At 64.6% G+C, this 19,041-nt stretch overlaps 1 protein-coding gene across 14 annotated transcripts; it reads right to left on the reverse strand.

Moving 5' to 3' along the window:
* Window positions 1-267: 267 nt before the first annotated feature.
* ABCA7 (ATP binding cassette subfamily A member 7) lies at window positions 268-18,558 on the reverse strand. Of its 14 annotated transcripts, none has more exons than XM_028126222.2 (47): window positions 18,412-18,554; window positions 17,186-17,374; window positions 16,999-17,092; window positions 16,663-16,804; window positions 16,468-16,580; window positions 16,254-16,330; window positions 15,818-15,898; window positions 15,387-15,597; window positions 15,166-15,305; window positions 14,799-14,915; window positions 14,430-14,597; window positions 13,941-14,158; window positions 13,584-13,760; window positions 13,065-13,287; window positions 12,710-12,931; window positions 12,433-12,634; window positions 12,027-12,137; window positions 11,580-11,751; window positions 11,159-11,290; window positions 10,922-11,061; window positions 10,576-10,713; window positions 9,749-9,933; window positions 9,597-9,669; window positions 9,055-9,257; window positions 8,776-8,836; window positions 8,474-8,578; window positions 8,242-8,396; window positions 7,883-8,007; window positions 7,711-7,806; window positions 7,239-7,526; window positions 7,025-7,057; window positions 6,741-6,918; window positions 6,488-6,657; window positions 6,036-6,213; window positions 5,689-5,804; window positions 5,129-5,273; window positions 4,912-5,035; window positions 4,441-4,570; window positions 4,248-4,368; window positions 4,111-4,173; window positions 2,991-3,097; window positions 2,566-2,707; window positions 1,854-1,988; window positions 1,668-1,771; window positions 1,292-1,384; window positions 619-859; window positions 268-528 (listed from the first exon to the last, which is right to left on the reverse strand). In XM_028126222.2, exons 2-47 carry the CDS (start codon window positions 17,249-17,251, stop codon window positions 379-381), a joined length of 6,465 nt encoding a protein of 2,154 aa, XP_027982023.2. In that variant the 5' UTR covers window positions 17,252-17,374; window positions 18,412-18,554; the 3' UTR covers window positions 268-378. The 14 variants fall into 14 exon arrangements, with proteins under 14 accessions (XP_027982023.2, XP_027982021.2, XP_027982022.2 ...); XM_028126220.2 differs by having other exon boundaries at window positions 18,397-18,554; XM_028126221.2 differs by lacking the exon at window positions 18,412-18,554 and adding an exon at window positions 17,473-17,763.
* Window positions 18,559-19,041: the final 483 nt, after the last annotated feature.

The following is a 19,041-nucleotide window of genomic DNA, read 5'->3' on the forward strand; positions in this document are numbered from 1 at the left end:
TGGGCTCCTTCAAGCCGCCCAGAACATTCCCAAGCCTTAACCTCATGCCCACTTCATGACCAGGCACTCATAGGTACCGCCCTGAGCCGCCAGACCCACGTGGGTGTCCAGGCTCTTAGGAAGTCCCCAAGTGCATGTGAGACGCCCCAGTGCCCAGCCCAGCACAGAGGCCCTCAGTGAGCTGGGGGTCTGGCCAGACTCTCACGTGCACACACTCAGGGAGGCGGGGGAGGAGAGCCGTGTTTGGGCATGCACGCACGGACACGGTTTCACGCCAGGAGTTCTCTTTATTATTTCCTCCAGGGCAATGGATCCTCGGAGAGCCTGGGTCCCCCCGCCCTCCCAGCATTTCCCACCGACCCCTCCGATGAGGGCAGCTCAGAGGACCGTCTCGGCCATGCTGGGGTCCTCCAGGAACCCGGTGATGACTTTGGGGTGCTGTGGGCATGGCGCAGGGCCTGCCCCGACTCCGGCCTCCTGCTCTTCGTCCATCTCCTTCCCCTGGTCCTTGGAGAAGTACAAGAATACCTAGGGGTGGGTGGCCGGAGGGGAGGTCAGCCCCAGCGCCTGGCCCTCAGCCCCACGTCATCCTCAGCTCCACCCAGGCGCCGCGGTCACCTCCTCTAACGTGGTCTGGCTCACGGAGAAGTCCTCCACGCCGTGCTCCGCCCCGTGGGCCGCCAGCTCTCCGAAGACGCGGGACAGGGCGCAGCGCCCTCCCGGCGGCAACTGGAAGCGCAGGCGGCTGCCGTGCGCCTCGCGCAGCTCGGCCCCTGGGAACGCCGCCCCCACGAAGGCAAGCGCCAACTCGGCCCGCGCGGCGGGCACCCGCAGGGTCAGCGTGTGGCCGGCTCCAAATCTGGGATGGGCGGGTCCGGGGCTGCTGGACACGCTCGAGGCCCGCCCTGCCCTGCCACCCGTCCACACCACCCTCCTGCTCGTTTCGGGCCCTGCCTCCAACACCTGGCCCCTTCTGACCCGCGGACTTGCGCGGCCTCGCGCGGCCTCGCCCATTTATAGGCTCACCCCTTCCCTAACTCCGCCTCTCCAGGCCCCGCCCACACGAGGCCCCGCCCCCAGGTCCATCTCCGGCCCCAGAGAGCCACCGTCACCCATCAGCCACGTACCCCTGCTGGTTGCCCCACTCCCTACTTCATGTCTCCTCCACAGTCCATGGTCCTCGCCTCCCCTCAGGTTAGAGCCAAGTTGGCTTCGCGTGGCCCTGTGTCTGGTGGCTCTTCTGGCCCCGCCTACAGCCCCGCCCTCACCTGCCTGCTCGCGCCCCACTCACCTGCTCTTGAGGTGCTGCGGGCTGCCCAGACAGCGGAACCGCCCGTTCACCATGATGGCCAGGCGCGTGCAGAGAGCCTCACACTCCTCCATGCTGTCAGGAGCCCAGCGCCATCAACTCCTGCACTCCCCAGGCCGGGGACCCTCACCCGCCAAGCCCGGACACTCCCACGGAGCCCAGACCATTCTGGGGTCTGGGGTGTCCAAGGGTCGGGTGTCACCATCGTCGGCGTGTCCGCCCCCCCCCCAAGGTCAGGGCCACTCCATCTCCTGTGTCCCTGTGCTCTGACAGCCTTTCGCTGGGGCCGGGTCCGCCTCCCTCCCCAGAGCCTGCACCACCTTGACCCTCATCCTTGAGCATCCGGAGCGGGACCCACCTGTGTGACGTAAGCACCACGGAGCGGCCCTCCCGCACGACGGCCAGGAGGCTGTTCCAGAGAAAGCGCCGGGAGCTGGGGTCCATGCCAGTGGTCGGCTCGTCCTTGCGGGGTGCAAGGGGGAGATGCCATAAGCCAAGCCCCAGCCCTCCCCCCGGACCCCGCCCCGGCCCCGCCCCCACGCACCAAAAAGACCACAGCCGGGTCCCCCACCAGCGCCACCGCTGTCGCCAGCTTCCTCTTGTTGCCTCCACTGTAGGTACCCGCAGGTTGGTCTGCGTACTGCGGGAGCCCCAGGCGCGCCAGGCCCAAGCTCGCTGTCTGTGGGGCGGACGGAGTGAGAGAGGGGCGGGGCCAGATGGGGGTGGTCTCGGGGAAGGGGCAGTGAACGGGAGGGGGGCAGAGTGAGCGTGGGGGGGGGCTAGACTGGGGGACCAGTGAACGGGAGGGGGCAGTGAGCGTGGGGGGCAGTGAGGGTGGGGGCAGACTGAGGGAGGCAGTGAGCGTTGGGGGCAGGCTGGGGCGGCAGTGAGCGTGGGGGGCAGTGAGGGTGGGGGCAGACTGAGGGGGCAGGGTGACCGTGGGAGGCACTGGGGCCACGATGGGGGAAGGTAAATAAAGAGGGCAGAGCCAGGATGAATGAGGGACCGGCCCGACCCCGGGCAGAGTAGCCGGAAGCCCTCAGCGGGAGGTGGGGTCAAGGCCAGAGTGGGCGGGGTCGCCACCGCGGTAGTGCAGGTGGGGTAGGAAAGGGGCGGGCACAGCCTGCGCTGCATCCACGGAGTGTAGGAGCTGGGGAACGGCAGGCGCGGTACAGGTGACGAGGGGGGGGACCTGGACTCAGGGCCTGGCCAAGCAGAGGCAGGGCGGGGCTGCGATCCTGGGGTTGGGGGGTCACCTGGGCAACCTGAGCCTCGGGAACACCGCGCAGTCGCGCGAACAGCTCCAGATGCTCGCGGCCGGTCAGCAGCTCGAAGACAGCATCCGACTGTGGGCAGTAGCCCACGTGGCGGGGCGCAGCGGACGGTTCCTGGGCCACGCTGGGGGTGGGGGACAGGGGGCTCAGGGGATTGACTAGGCCCTGGCCATGCTGGGGGGAGGCAAACAGGGACCTCAGGGCCCACCCACCCTGGACCACTATGGTAAGAGACAGGGGGTAGGGGGTGTTTCAGGGCCTGGTGGACATGCGGTTTGTGGGGGCACAGGGGCTCAGGGCCAGCCGGACCGGACCATGCTGGTGAAGCACAGTCCCTGCACAGGAGAGCAGGGGGTGGGGACGAACGGGGGCTTGGGACCGCCCCACCCCCGCCCGAGCCCCCTCACCTGTGGCCTGCCAGCACAGCCTCACCACCGCTGGGCAGCACGTCCCCCGTCAGCATGCGAAATGTGGACGTTTTCCCTGCTCCGTTCACTCCCAGCAGCCCGAAACACTGCGGGTGCCCCATAGACGGCACTCAGCAAGGTCTCAGATCCCTGTCCCGGGGCCGCTAATTCTTGGGGTGGGTTTCCCAGTGTCTGCAGGAGGGCTGTGAGCGAGGAGGACCCCTAGGACCGATGCAGGGGGTGTGCAGATAGGCATAAACCTGCCACTTAGCAGGGAATCGTTGTTGGCATGTGGGACGTGTTGAATCAATTCCAGCACCCAGTAGGTATCTCGTAAAGCTCATATACAAGTGCTCCATAAATAGTGAGGCATGAGATTTCTCAGTTTCACGACACTCAGTGGGTGCCTAACAGAGGCATCCACGGAGTGCTGAGGCTGGGTGCAGTCAGCCCAAGTTGGAGAGGTTGGCGAGCGCGCAGGAGGTGCTTGAGAACCACTGTCTGCAGGTGTGCTGGCCCTGGCAGGTGGCCGAGACGCGACACTCAGCACATCCGTCTGCACACAGTAGTTGCTTGAATGCGAACTGGTACAGGGCACATGCCTCATAGATATTGGCTGTGAGCAAGTGCTTGATACAGGTACATATACAACAGGGGCTCAATAAGGGCTGTTGATGCTTGACAAAAAGTCGATCATCACTAAGGTGACGTTCAGTACTCCTCTGGTAAATGCATATACACACAGGGGGCTCGACAACTGGTTCTCAAATGTTGACACATAGTAGGTGCCTGATTAAGGTTATTGGCACATGCGTGGGTGCCCCCTGGGTGTTCGATAATAATTTGCTTGGTCTTGGTAGGGGCTTACTAATATCTTCCTGCAGACAGTAGGGCTCCATAAATAGAAGCATGCAGTAGGTGCTTCCTGAGAGTTTGCTGGCACAAAACAGGAACTCAAATGTTGGCGGCCAGTAGTTGCTCAATAAAAGGCAGCGGGCACAAGGTAGCTGTTCAATAAAGGGCATCATGCACATAGTAGGTGTTCAGTAAAGGACAGTGTGCACACAGTGGGGCAGCCTCTCACTGCCCCTGCATGGGGAACTCTGCCTTGGGCTCTCACCTCACCCGGGGGGATCCCCAGGCACAGGCGGTCGACAGCTGGTGTCTTCTGCCCATAGTACACCTGGGGGGAGTTCAGGTCCCTGAGAAAGGTGGGTGGGCCAGGGGGAGCCCCCCAACCCAGCACTCTGCACCCACCTTGGTCAGGTCTCTCAGCACCAACACGTCCCCCTGGGTGGCCCCTTGGACCACCCGTTCCCGCTCCCGGGCCACATCCTCATCCTCCTCCCCCAAGGGGTGCAGCGACCTCAGCTGGGGTCTGAGGACAGAGAGGTCAGTGAGCCCAAAGCCAGAGCCAGCCCTTCCCCCCACTTACCCAGTCCCCACTGACTGCGGCAGGAGGCGGTTGCCGTGCTGCAGCAGCAGCGTGAAGAGGAAGAAGAGCGGCCCCTGTACCACCATGGCCAAGAGGTTCTTGCCAACCACCTCCCAGCGCAGGGGTGACTGGAACTGCCCATCTCCTGTGGTGACAGGAAGGAGGAATTAGGTCATGGGGGGTGTGGACCCCTCCCCATCCAGGTCACCTTGAGTTCTTAAGGAAAAGGAACAAGAACTGGATGGGCCACTCAACTGAGCTCTAATTGGTATAGAAAACAGTGATATCCCCATCTCCCTTATTTAGGGCCTTAGACCTTTTGTGATATGACCCAAGACAGAATTAGCTTTTATGGCTGCTTTGCTGTACTTCTAACTTGACCCAAACTTGGGGCCACCTTAGATCTCTAGTTCTCTTCCTGGGGGCTGCTGTTTGTCCCTACCCTGTGTAACGGACTTGGCTGGCACTTCCCCACCTAGTTCTCACCCAAGCGCTCAAAGGCGTCAGCCATGGCCTGGTTCCGCACCATGTCGATGAGCCCCCGGCCCAGGCAGAAGTGGGGGAAGATAAGGAAGACCTGCTTCAGGATCCGGCTCACTTCCTGCAGCTTCTGCTCAGGGACGGGAAGAGGTAGGTGGATCAGGGGCTAAGGCTGACGCCCCAACCCAGTCCCAGCCTGAGGCCCAGACATGCAGGGCCCCACCTGATCAGAGAAGAGCTCGAGCATGAAGGTGGCCATGCTGCCATTGATGCCAATAAAGAGGTTGATGCAGGTGAGCACCACGTAGGCCGTGCTGGGCACGGAGAAGAAGAAGGAGGCTGGGTACATAAGCGGCGTGATCGACCAGCTGAGGGGCAACAGGAGTCAAGGGGTGACCACCTGACAGCAGGCTGAATAGCCCTAAGAGGAATACAGATCTCCCCTCCCATCATCCCTGCTATGGACCTCTTAATGTAAGTCAAGACAAGAGGAGCATTTTTTTTTTTTAAAGTAAACTCTACCCCCAACATGGGGCTCGAACTCGCAACCCCAAGATCAAGAATCGCACACTCTGCCGACTGAGCTGGCCAGGCGTCCCCAGAGAAGATGGGCTTTTAAGGCCACCTCGGCACATCATTAAATTAGATTACCCCTGGGATCAGCTCAGACCTCCACGTTCTCTCCTTGGGAGTTGGTTCAGAGTCCCATGTCCCTCAACAGTATTAGGTGTTGAGGTAGGGCAGTCAGTAAGAACAGCCCTGGAGGGGCTGGGGAGGCCTCACCCATAGAGTAGTAGGAGCAGCAGGAGGGCAGGCAGGTTGGCAGGCGCCACGTACGCCCTCTGCTGGAAGGCCAGAAAGATGAGCACCACGATGCACGCTGACACCAAGTAGTTACACTGCATTGGAGATGGTAATTACCGCCATCAGTTTGCAAGGGTGGGAACTGCCACCCTCATCCCTGTGCCCCCTCCCAACCTCCCTGTGTTTCAGGTAGCAGGACGCGGAATCTCCCACAATCCCCAAGACTTCCCCCAGGTCATCCTGGACGAGGGCCTGACCAGAAGGGGCCAGAAAGGGGCAGTGGTGAGAGGTGGCCGGACCCCCACCCCTCTAAGCATTGCCCGCACCATGTCCCAGAGAAAGTGGCCGAGCCAGTAAAGAGTGGGAGGCAGGCCCCCCATAAACTGCAGGTGTTTGGTCCGGGTGACGCGCTCCTCAATGAGAACAAGGGTGAAGCTGGCTGGGACGAAGGACATGGCAAAGACCACACAGATGGAGACAAGCACATCCACCGAGGAGGCCATCCTGTGGGCAAGGGTGCAGGAGCTGTTCAGAGAACTCTGCCCACTCCTGACGGGACAAAGGTCCACGGCTGGTTAGGGAGATGAGCGGAGCCAGTTAGGGCTGCGGTGCATGGGCTGCTGGGGGAGCCTGGACCCTGCTGGGCCTGATGGTGTCCCGTTCCCCAGGCCTATACGCACAGCAGGAGTGTGGCAGAGTGCCGTTCTAGCTCCCTCTGCCCAAACTGACAGGGCAGCCGAGGCAGGGAGGGCACGCAGAGGCAGGACGCGGCACTCACAGTGCGGCCTCAGACAGCTGCTCCTTGGTGAGGTTCAGGGGGTGGTTGAGCGTGGTGATGCTGTGGGCACGGCGGGCAGGGCCCGGGGGCAGCCGGGCGCGGAGGAGTGCGTTGTTGGCTCTGTTGACAAAGGCCACCATGGCGTGCCAGCCCTTGTTGTTGAACCAGATCTGGAGGGGTCAGGACCGAGCGGTCAGGGCGCTGGCGTTGGACCTGCCCCTCCCACCAGCTGCCCGCTGCCCCCGGGTCCCACCTTGAGGCTGTCCTCCGTGTCTAGGCTGTGAGCCCACGCTGTGAGGTTGTTCAGGATGCGGTCGAGGGCCCCGCCGGCTGGCGGGCTCAGCAGCACCCGCAGCTCCTCCACCGAGCGGCTCACCTCCTGCCCTGAGGGCAGGCCTGGGTCTCGGCCCCCCAAGGAGAAGCCCCCATACCTGTGAGGCGGTGGGGTCAGGGGGCAGCAGGTGAAGGCCCGGGAGGGTGGGGCGGGCAAGCCCCTGAGCGGGCAGGCAGAGGGCGCGGGAATGGGACCCTCCTCACCTGACCTCGTTCACCCACTTCTTGGTCTTCAGGCTGCAGGAGAGACAGACAGAAAGGCAGAGACGGGGGTGAGGGGATGGGAGCAGGACAGAGCCAGGGAGCGATGCTGGGGAGCCAGGGAGCCAGGTGAAGTGAGGGGAGGACCCCAGCCCCGACCTCCTCATCCAGGGGCCCAAGCAACGGCCGGGCAAACCGAGTCCAGGCGGCGGCTCACCCCTGCTGGACCAGGCGCGGGTAGGTCTTCACCAGGAAGTCGGACAGGTTCCGGCCCGTCAGGTTCTGCACCACTTCCCCAGAGCCGGCCAGTGCCTGGGGCGGTGGGGGGCCGCCAGCCGCAGCGGGGCAGTCCGGCAGCAGGCGCCGGGCACCGGGCTGGCTGCACCGGCAGGCCAGGGACGGGGACTCCGGGGTCCAGTTGCCGCTGGCCAAGACCTCAGTGACGCCCACAGGCACCTCGGGCACCCAAAACCGGCAGTCGGCGGGCAGCGTGCACTCAGGCGTCCTGCAGGGGCAGGGCCAGGGGCAGGGCTGTGGGCACTGAGCTTTCCACAGGCCCAGGGACGTGGACGCTCCAGCTCCCAAGCGGGCACAGGGATGCTCCAAACCCTCCCCAAGGCCAACCGGCCAGGGCCCACACAGACCACCTGAGGCCTGAGAGACACGAGGGTCAGCCGGTGGGCCCCCACCTGGTGGAGCTGTTCTGCGGGTAGGCCTCCAGTCCTGCCTCCTCCAGCAGCATCTCCAGCAGGCGGGCACGCTCTGAGTTTCCTGGGGCGTCCTCACTGTGTGGGGTGCAGCTCAGAGTCAGGTCTACGCCCCAGGCCCGTCGGCCTCCAGCCCCCTCTCGTCCATACCCACCTAAAGAAGGACACCTGAGCACCGTACATGCTGGGACTGAGCTGCAGAGCCGGGTAGTATCCGAAAGGAGGCACGATGAGACTGAACACCAGCGCCAGGCCCACGAAGAGGGCAGGCAGCACGATCTGAAGGACAGGCCCATCAGCTGCCCTCCCTGCTCTCCCTTCCAGGCTTGCCAGTGTCCTTCCTTCCTCCTGCTCTAGAACCATCCATGGCTCCCCAGTCCTCTGATAGAGGTGTTCAGGTCGGGGGAGACTTCTGGGGCTAACCAGTCAAATTAGGCCACTGAGCGGGCGACCAGAGCAGAGGACAGGCACCCAAGGTCTCCCACGCACTCTCCGGTGCCCAGCCCTCCTCACCTGTGCAAATAGGCCACGGCGGCTACGGCGGGCAAGCAGAAAGCGCTTGAGAAGCAGGGCCCGGAGCTGCTGGCAGGTCAGCACCCAGCCCTGCACCCGGCCTGCAGCGTCCGGCCCAGAGCCCTGCAGGGCCTGCGTTTCTGGGGCGGACAGAGCTGTGGGGGATGGAAGGGTCAGTGCTCCTGTGGTGGCGGCCTGGGAAGGGCCAGGGGCTCAGGGCTGGACAGCTCACCAAGCTCCCCGTTCTCCAGGACAGACTCCTCGGGCAGGATCTTGAGCCGTGTGGTCACATCTGGGCGAGCGCTGCCTGAGCCCGGGTGCTGCTTGTGGCTACCATCTGTGGGGCCAGAGGGGTTGGGGTCAGCTTCGACGGCTACCGATCAGCCTAGGGTCTGAGTCAAGGTCAAGGGTCACAGACAGAGGGGCTCAGAAATCAGGGGTGGAGGTCAAGGCTGCCAGACTCCACCAAGGATGGGCACTTGGCCTAAAGTCAAGTCCCACTCTGGACCAGGGTTAGAGGTCAAAGACAGGGACCTGCGGTCGCATCCTCTGGGTCTGTGTCCACAGCACAATCCTCTACCACCTTCAGGAAGATCTGGGGACACAGAGCAGGGGCTCAGCCTGGGAACCCCAGCAGAGAGCCACCCAGCCCTAAGACACTGTGGGTCCCCAGGCCTCCCCAAGAAGCTCCCAGCCTCTGGTCCCCTGCAGGTGCCCCTCCGCCTCCCTGGGGTGTGCTGCCGTCCCTAAGCAGGCCTTTCCTCATCCTTCCAAGGACACCTCCTCCAGGCAGCCCTCCCCCAGCAGCCCTACCTCTTCAAGGCTGGTGTCGGAGATCCCATAGCTGGCCAGCCCCAGCTCCCCCAGCCGCTGGTCCAGCTCACGGAAAAGCCTGGCAAAGCTGCCGTCCGCGGCGCCCCCGTAGGGCAGCACCAGTACCAGCTCGCGCGGCAGGCCCTCCACCAGCCGCGCCCCAGGCACCAGCCGCTGCACGAGGGACAGCAGCTCGGCAGCACCTGGGTGGACGGGGGTGGGGCATGTCAAGGGCGCGGGCACAGTGGGCAGCCCGGTCTCCTTGGGGAAGGGGTGTGGCCGGCCCCCCGAGGAGCCCGTCTCTGCAGGCAGGGGAGGTTAGGGTGAGGCACCGGAGGGCAAGGTGTGACCTGAGGTCAGGCCGGAGGTCCACGTGCGGTCAGGGGTCAGTGGTAGGGCTGTGTGTGAGCTCAGCCCAGGCTGGGTTAAAGGCAGGGGCCGGGATTCGGGTTCAACTCAGGGTCAGAGGTCAAGGGTCCCGTTAGGCGTCATGGAGCCCATTGCCCTGGCCCTTCCCTGGGGCGCGCCCCGCCAGGTCTCACCAGTTGTGCCGCCCTGGCTGCCTGGCTCCCCCCTCCGCCTGGCGTCCACGCAGTCCTCCGAGTCAGCGGTCCCCTGCGGGCAGAGGGGCACCAGCTGCCACAGCCGGGGTCATGGTGGCGGTCGGGGGTCGGAGGTCAGCTCCAGCCCTCACCTTGTTGCTGGCGGCCAGGGACGGGTCAGCCTCCGCCAGCGTCAGGTAGTAGCCGGAGCCGAGGTGGCGGCGCAGGAAGAGCGGCGAGCCGCAGCAGCACAAGCGGCCTCCGGCCACCACAGCCACGCGGTCTCCCAGCAGCTCTGCCTCATCCAGGTGGTGGGTGGAGAGGATCAGTGTGCGACCTGGGCAACGGGAAACCAGGCCACATTTACTGTAGGGATGCGAGGTCTTCGTGCAAGCTGTGGCCTCTGCCAGGAGTTGCCTGCCCTGTGCATCAAACTCCTATCCATCCCGGGGCGCCTGGGTGGCTCAGTTGTTGGGCGTCTGCCTGCAGCTCAGGCCACGATCCCGGGGTCCTGGGATTGAGTCCCGCATCGGGCTCCCTGCTCGGTGAGGAGCCTGCTTCTCTCTCTCCCTCTGCCCCTCCCCCTACTTGTGCTCTCTTTCTCTCTCTCTCTCTCTCTCTGACAAATAAATAAGAATCTTTAGGGGCGCCTGGGTGGCTCAGTTGGTTAAGCGACTGCCTTTGGCTCAGGTCATGATCCTGGAGTCCCAGGATCGAGTCCCACATCGGGCTCCCTGCTCGCTGGGGAGTCTGCTTCTCCCTCTGACCCTCCCCCCTCTCATGCGCACGCGTGCTTTCTCTCTCTTCTCATTCTCTCTCTCAAATAAATAAATAAAATCTTAAAAAAAAAGAAAAATCTTTTAAAAAAAAAACTCCTATCCATCCCTCAAAACCCTATTCCAAGCACTTCCTCATCAGAAACTTCTTCTGGCCCCTAAAACAGAATCTAGGGGAACCTTGTGCCTCCCCCAACTCTTACCTTCCTGGTATTTTAGCAGCAGCTCCCAAATACTGCGACGGGAAGCAGGGTCCACACTGGCTGTGGGCTCGTCTAGGATGACGACCCGGGAGCCACCCACAAAGGCGATGGCTACTGAAAGCTTCCTCTGCATCCCACCTGGGCAGAGACAGGGGTGGGCGTCCCAGCATGACCCCCGCCTTCTTGGGCAGGGGCTGTTGGCCTCCTCCGGGCCCCTTTCCCCACCCTCTGGGTCCCCCAAACCTGGTGTCTCCTCTGGCCTCACTCCGCCCTCAGGATAACGTCTCAGCCCCCCTCCCAGCCTCATCTCTACCGACCCGGAGGCTCCTCCCGAGGCCAGGCTCACCAGAGAGGTGGCGTGTCTGCGCACCCCGCTTGGGGACGAGCCCCACGTCCTGCAGGAGACGGGCCTGCTCAGGGCGCACAGCAGCTGCACTGAGACCCTTCAGCCGTCCGTAGAACCAGATGTGCTCGTCCACGCTCAGCCTGCAGGCACGGGCGAGCACAGTGGCCACTGTGGCAGGCAGAGCCCCAAGAGCACCCAGCCTCCCCGCCACCGCACCCCAGGCCCTCCAAGACCCACATGTCAAACAGCACATTGTACTGTGGGCAGACACCCAGGTGGGGCCGGATGGCTTCCATGCTGGACTGCACGTCATGGCCCAGGATGCAGGCGGAGCCCCGGGTGGGTGGAAAGAGGCCACTCAGTATGGACCTGGGGATGAGGGGGTCTCAGGGCAGCTGCCCTTCAGAGGAGGAAGCGGAGACACACAGAGAAGGGCAAAAGCACTTAAAAGGCACCTACTATCCACCCAGACCAAAGGGGTATTATGTCCCTACTTTACAGAGGAGGGAAACTGAGGCTCAGAGAACATGGTTATCTGCCTATTGTGTACCCAGAATGAACGAGGGGCCCCGCCCCCGCTGTAGAGACCCCGATGCCTCTCCCATTGAGCAGATGTGCAAACTGAGGCCCGGGGGGCAGGGGAGTGGGAGCGGCTCACAGCATGGTCGTTTTGCCAGCTCCGCTGTGGCCCAGCAAGGCGGTGATCTGGCCCTGGTAGAAGTCCAGGCTGAGCCCGCGCAGGGCCGGCTGTGGGGTGCCGGGAAAGCGCTTCTCCAGGCCCCGTATGGAGACCCCCGGAATCAGGCCCGGGGGTACCTCTTCCATCAGCGCTGCAGAAGGAGGGCAGGCTCAACCGTGGGAGCCCTTCGGCGCGGGGGTCGGGGGTGCAGGGGGCCTGGGGGACTCTGGGGGACCCGGGAGGCCAGGAAGGCTGGTCTGTGGAGTCAGCGACCTATTAGCCTGGGGCCTCTAGGGATTAGGGGCGCCCCGGGGAGCCTGGGGAGATGGAGATCCCCAGAGGATTGGGATCTGCAGGAACTTGGGTCTGGGGAGGACTTGGGGGACACAGACAGGGAAGCAGCTGTCAGGTCTCCTTGTGCCTCACCCTCCGGGTCCTTCAGGGCGGGAGGTGGGAAGGAACCCTCGGGCGAACGAGGTCCAAACCAATAGCTCCTCCGAAAGGGAAAGTTCCACGGTTTGGGGATCCCGTACTGGCCTGGGGGGGGGAGCCGTGCTCAGTTACCTCTTGAGCCCATTGCCCTGGAGCGTGCCAGCTTCTGGCCATACGCCTGGGATCAGGGCATCCAGGCAGGAGACCCCATCGGCCTGCCTCAGGCCATCCCTCCGATGCAGCCACCTGTGCCTGGATGCCAGGAAGCCCTCCCCCCAACCTGCGACGGTCTCCAGGTACCAAATGGCCCTGAAGCTCCACCCCACCCCACCATGAGCCCCGGCCCAGCCTCCCTTCTGCAGGTGTGCCGAGAAGTCCCTACCCCCCCCTTAGGGCCCACCTGGGCCGACCGCCTCCAGGTATCCGGTGGCAAGGCCATAGAGCACAGCATCAAGGAGCAGAAGGCCGGAGACCTGGGCCAAGCTGAAGACGTCCGCCACAGGCCCGGTGCCTATGTTGTGCCACTGTGCGCCTTCGCCCTGCTCCTCCAGCAGCGCCAGGCTCTCGCAGCCGAACCCAAAGGCCACAGGAGACAGGAGGCTCTGCGGTGGGGGCAGGTGCGTGAGTGAGTGAGCGCAGCTGAGCGTGCCCTGCCCTCGGCCCAGCCCGGGTCTCACCGCAGCCACGAGAACGCCGGCAGGCAGCTGGTCCCGCCAGGCCACACACAGCACGTAGGGCAGATAGAGCACAAAGTAGGCGAGGCCTCCACAGGCGGCTGCCAGGTTGGCTCGGGAGAAGAAGGTGCTCAGGAGGAAGCTCTGGACCACGGTGGCCATGGCGAAAGCCGCCAAGAACAGGAAGACCACGGCCGGGTGGCTATAAGGGAGGATGTCCCCGAGCTGCATGGGGCAAATACAGCTCCGGTCAGGTTCCTGGATTTGCCTAGGGTCACGCCCCTCCGCCAGACACCCCTGGCCTGCGGCCTGCGCACGCGCTCCCACTCTTTAGCCGGGAAGGCTGAGGTGTGCCCACCTTGAGCACCAGCACCAGCAGCGCTGAGCTGAGAAGGAAGGGCCCAAGGCAGCTGAGGAACCAACCAAGCCATAGCACCGTGCTGCTGAGCCCCATGGCCTGCATTGTGCAGCGCAGCCTCGTTTCCTTTTCCCGCACCACCGCCTTCACCGTCAGCGCCACCGAGTAGATCCAGGCCAGCGTCAGGAAGAGCGGCAGCGACCGGCTCAGGACGCGCAGGAACCTGAGGCAGGGGGGCAGCTGAGGTGGAGGCCAGAGACCCTGCACCGCCCCCAACTGGCAGGACACCTGGCACCTCCAGATCCCTGTTCCAGCCTTAGGGTCCCAGGTGTCAGCACAGGCCCCCCGTTCTCCCTGCGCCCAGGGACCTCAGACCCTCCCCCTCCGGGTCACAGGGAGTGGTCCTTCTAAACCAGCGGCTCGCAGCCTGGAGGGCATGCATGTTCCCAAGGGAGCCCGAGTCCCGCTCCCAGCCTGAGATCTGTCGCCTTGGGGAGTGGGTGGGGAGCTGGCGCTCACGCATCATCCACATAGCAGGGGTAGGGCATCTGCTGCAGATAGAGGCGGGCCCGGGGCTCGGTGCCGCTGAGCACGCGCACGGCCGCGCGCTCCAGCAGGTCCTGCAGGTACACGAAGCCACCCCACACATAGCGCAGGTCCGTCAAGGGGTCAGCGGCCGGGCCGGGGTCCCAGAACCTGCAGATGGCAGGGCGGTCGGCTGCTGGGAGAACCCCGGGGCCACGCACCTCACACCACCTAGGCCCCATCCGCCGTAGACCCGGATTGGTCTAAGGAGGCCCGGGCTCCGCGTATCACGGTCTCCCATTGGCGGGATGGCCCCCCCCAGCCCCGCCCCACACTTGGCCGCGCCCCCACCTGTCCCTGATCTTATTGGTTTTCGTGACAGTATCGATGTCCATGCGGATCTTGACACGCACGTGGCCCGGGCCTCCGAGCTGCGCAGGGTCCAGAGGATCCTCGGGCCCCAGCAAGACGATGCCGGCCCAGAAGCGGCGCTCTGCGAGCAACTCCAGCGCCCGTGCCACCAGGGCGGCCTCTGAAGGTGCCGCCTCCAGCTTGTCCAGGTTCACACACTGGGGAAGGGCCTGGGCGTGGGTCCTAGGTGCCCGGGTCCTCCCCTGAACCTCGGGCCGGGCAGTGCTTCTCCCTCGGAGCCCCAGGGCGGAGCCCAGCTCCCCCAGCAGATTTCCGCAGGGCGCAGGCTGTGTCCCGTCCGTCCTCAGGCTTTCCCTAGGATGGGGCACCGCCCCAGTTCGGCCCCCCTCCCCGGGCTCCCCTCTGCCCTTCGATCACCACGGGCCCTGCCCACCCGGCTGACAGAGCTCCCAAGCGGATGGCCCTCACCTCCATCACACTGCCCAGCATGCCCACCAGGTGGCCCACGTCAGCATGGGCCTCCTGCCAGCTGTAGGTGCCCCCGCGGGGATCCAGAAAGGCGAGCAGGGCCTTGGCCTGGGCGTGGCCTCTGGATCCCGGCCGCCTCCTGCCTCCGTCCTGAGCTTGCAGGAGCCTCTGGGGAGGGGTGGGGGAGCAGGGGGCGTGCATGGGGCACTCCGGGCCGCATCACTCCTCTCCTCATCCCTGGGGCCCGTCCTCGCCCTGGACTCCACCACCCGCCTCCACACCCTTGCCCAGGAGGCCCCGCCCTGTGCTCTGCCCACACGTCGGCAGGGAGACCGTGGGCGACTCCGCCAGCCTCGGTCCTGGCCCCACCTGCAGCATCGCCACGTTCGTACTGTCATTCAGGAAGTTGAAGAGCTGGGGTCCCAGGGCACCCCACACCTCCTGGATATCCTTCAACAGAGCCAGCTCCTGGAAGGTCCGGTTCACCTGTGGGAGGGGGGCACCAAGACAAATGCGAGGCCAGCCCTTTCACGATGCCCCCCTCCTCCCCAACCTCACCTTCTCCCGCTTGGCCCCACTGTGCCTCTGACCCCTGGCACACGCTGTCCCTCTACCTGCCACCTGGCAGACTTCTTCAAAACCCTGCTCCCACACCCTCCCGGGGCAGGGCCCTCCCTCTGGCCTGGCCCACGCTCGCTGGGCTGAGGGAGGGGCCCAGGACCACTCCTGCCCTTACCTGGGCCATGAGCTGCCTGGTGAAGGCAGTGTTGGGTGTAAACAGCAGTTTCCCCAGGACCAGCGGCTTCAGACGCCTCCAGAGCAGGCGGGACAGCGGGTGGGTTTCCAGTGACCCCACGAGCTCAGCACAGGCAGGGCCTGGGGTGGGGGCACCGTGAGGCCCTGCCCCCACTCCCAGTGCCCCACTTCCCAGACTGGGAACAGAGGTCAGTCACTCACTCAGGCCCTCGTCGGGTAGGGCTGCTGCCGGCTCTTGCCCCGCCAACTCCTTCAGGTGGCTGGCCTCGTACCAGTTGAGGGAGAGCCCCTCTGGGATGCTAGGCCCCTGGGCACTGCAGAGGGCCTCTGTGACGGCCTCCAGGGGCCCACCTGCTCCTTGGGGTCTCCGCAGCAGTGCCCGCAGCTCCACCAGGCTGGGCAGTGCCAGGAGCTGGAGAGAGGTCACCAGGGGATGCTGGTAGCCCTCCCTGCCAGCAGCAAGCCTAACCAGGGCTAGGCACCCTGCCAGGAGCACCTTCTCCCTCTCTCCTTCTGCCCAAGCCCCCCAAAAACCTACCAACGGAAGTGCCTGGGCTGCCCTGTCACCGGCCATCCAGGCAGCCTACCCTTTCAGTTGGCTGGCTGGGGTGGACGATGAGCGGGCCGCTTACCTCCTGGGCCAGGTCCTCTGCTGCCTCCACAAAGCTGCTCACGGACTCCTGGACGTGGTCTGGCACAGACCCCAGGGATCCCTGGGGTAAGAAAGACGCAGGGGTGAAAATGACCTTGACGGAGTTCTCACTAGGGGTCGAGCACTTTGCCAGGCTCTACTCCGTGCAGGGCCATACTATTATAGACTCCGTTTTACAAACGGGGAAGTAGAGGCAGCAAGGCACGTGGACTCATTCAAGGTCTCATGGGCTGGACACATGCTAGACACGGCCTGTCTGGGCACTAACAGGACGAGGAACGTCACTCCAGGCGCCAGGGACAGCCCAGGCAAAGGCCTGGAAGCTGGCATCAGAGGCCCCTGCCCCAGGATGGGGAAGTACCGGGACTTCCTGAGAGCAGCTTCCCAGAGTCAGCCCGGTCCCCACCCCATCTCACCTCTCCAAGCAGTGTCCCCAGTAGCTCCATGGTCAGGGGTAGTAGGTCCTGCAGTCGGTCGCTTGGCTGAGGCCGGGCTGGGAGAAGAACACACAGAAGCACAAGCTTAGGCAAAGCCTAGCCTGAGACAGCCCTACCCTGTACCCATTACACAGCCTGGCAGATTGAGGCTCAGAGCGCACCCCCGCCAGCCGAAGGGCCCTGGCCTCCTCACCTGGTCCGCCTGCGGCTCTCAGCACTGGCATCAGCTTTCCCAGGCTGGCCAGCGTTCTGTGGGCACTGGGGCCCCCCAGGACAGCGCGGGCATCTGCCAGGAGCCGGGAGACCCTGGGGACAGAGAGAGCAGGAGGCGGGGGCTCGGCAGACACCCCCGTGCCCGGGGCCCCCGCACCCACTGCTGCTGGCTCACAGGGAGTCCTTGAAGTTGCTGAGGACGCCGGGCTGCTCCCCGGGCGTGGACTGCGGGAAGCAGGTGTTGTTCAGGTTGCAGATGAGACCCTGGAGCCAAGGAACGGTGCCGGCCGAGGGCAGCGGCTTGTTGGGGAAGTGGCCTGTGGGGACGCTGGGTGTGGGGAGCCTCGCCTGAATCCCCACCCTGTTCACACCCTCCCCGACAGCACGCTCTCTCAGACTTTTATTGGGTGCCCGGTCTGTGCTCTCTGATGCTCACTGGGGCCCCTGTGGATAGGGTGGCCCATTGCCTACCCCCCACACACAAAACAAGCCTCGTCCCTGGGGGGCTTACATTCATGGTGCTCAAGTGGGGGGTGGGAGTGGCGGACGGCCACCAGGATGAAGAAGAGAAAGAGAGGCCACAGCAACTCCACCAAGAGCTGCATCTGAGGGCGGGGCAGAAGAGGCGGGGGCTGGGGGACAGTGGGGGGCACCGGGGCCACTCCCCCCACCCCCGGGCCCCTCAGTCCTGGCATTACCGGCTGTCTCCTGCGATACAGGAAATTCTTCCAAAGCAGCAGCATCAGCTGCGTCCAGAAGGCCATGGTGGGGATGGACAGAGCACACGACCGAGCGTCAGGCTGAGGACGCGCTGTGTGGCTGTGGGCGAATCCTGACCCTTTCTGAACCTCATTCTTCTATCCCATGGTGCAGGGCTCCTGGAAGCTCTGCTTGGAGCCAAAGAGCAGGCACTCGTTAGAGGGTCTCTTCTGTGCCTGGGGGCGGAGTGAGCCAACGGGAGCCGGGCCCGAAGCCGTCCTCGCACCTGATTGGTTGCCTGGGCTGTCCCTCCCTGCAGGGCGGGGGTCCAAAAGGCTATCCGCTAATTCTTCAGGGGGAGGAGCCTCGGCTCAACTCTGTTAGTCACCAGGCTCCACCCTGAGCTCCCGTGGGGGTCTCCAGGTCCCGGCCCCCAGCCTCCTCCCGGGCCCTGGGAAGGAACGCCCCACCCCTGGCTCTTCCCCAGGGGTAAAGGCCAAGGGTTTACCGTGCTGAGCATTTTGCACGCCTGGCTGGAAGCAGGGCCTACCCGGCCCCCCAGAAAGGCAAGCCGAGTCACCCGGCTGGAGGCAGGCGCCCGCTCTACCCGCCCCTCATGTTTATCTTTGAGAAGACCCCCCCGCTCTACCCGCCCCTCATGTTTATCGCTGAGAACACCCACAGGATCCCGAGGACGAGTAAGGAGAAGAGGCAGCGATGCGGGCTCCTGGAACCAGCCATTTCTGATGCCGTCCCTTGGCTAGAAACTGTCCAGCTCTGGCCTACTTCATTATTGTACCGAAGAGGAACTGGGGCAGGGAGGTGCCACAGGCCACGTACGAGGCTGGAACCAGGACCCAGGACCCCCGACCCCCCACGGCAGGCTCTGCTTTCCCTCAGGTGGGAGCTGGGGCACAGGGCTAGTAGGAACTCTAACGGGCAGAGGCGCTGCAAGTGCATGTTGGCCATCCCCTCTCAGGGGAGTCTACTGCCCAGCCTCCTCCTCGAGAATTAGTGGTCCATCCTGCCGCCCTCACACTAGGGGCGGGGAGCGAAGGTGAGCGAGGGTCTGCACTCCGCCCTCACCCCCTCGTTCCAGGGGAACCTGCCTCTCTCCCACCCGCCCCCGCAACCCCGGCATCCTCGAGTCTGGGAGCCCGGCATCCTCGAGTCTCGGAGGCCGGCCTCTCTCTCTCCGGGACCCTCTCACCTTTCCAGCCCCCACCTCTTGCCGCCTTCCCTCCGCCCGACCGCGGCCCGGGGTCACGGCCCCTTTAAGAGGAAGCTCCCGCTGCTGGCCCTAAGCTCCCTGAAGTTGACCGCCTGCACCTCGGAGGCCCGCGGCCGCGCCCGGCCCCGCCTCCGCCCACTACTATTGGCTGCGGTCCCCGCCACCCGCAGGCCGGGCCTGCGCTAGCCACGCGCGCCGTGGGAGGAGGCCGTGCGGAGCCGGGTTTCTTAAAGGGACCGCTCTCCTCTTGCTGCGTCACCGTGCGGCGCTGGGCGGTCGGCACACCCCACATGGGCCGACCTCCGGACACGCCGACCAGGCTGTCTCCCCACATTGCACACCCGCCTGCAGTGCCGCAGCTCCGTGTCGAAGGAGGTCCCTTTCTCCCCACTCTTCCCTGGGGGACCCGGAGCCTAGCCAGACTCGATCCATGACCCTGGGACTCCCATTTGTCCATCCGCAAAGTGGGGGATCGATTGGTCATCATTTGTTCATCCCACAAATATTCCTTTGGTCCTACAGTGGGCCAGGCGATGGCAGGAGGGGGAGGGGGCCCCCAACGTTCTAAGATTAGAGTCCTGGGTCATAACGTCACACCATTTTGAGGATACCTCGGGGTCCCGT

Source organism: Eumetopias jubatus, unplaced genomic scaffold (genome assembly GCF_037043125.1).
Source record: "Eumetopias jubatus isolate StellerSeaLion01/CBP00866 unplaced genomic scaffold, mEumJub1_p1.0 scaffold_1, whole genome shotgun sequence".
Classification (NCBI taxonomy): domain Eukaryota; kingdom Metazoa; phylum Chordata; class Mammalia; order Carnivora; family Otariidae; genus Eumetopias; species Eumetopias jubatus.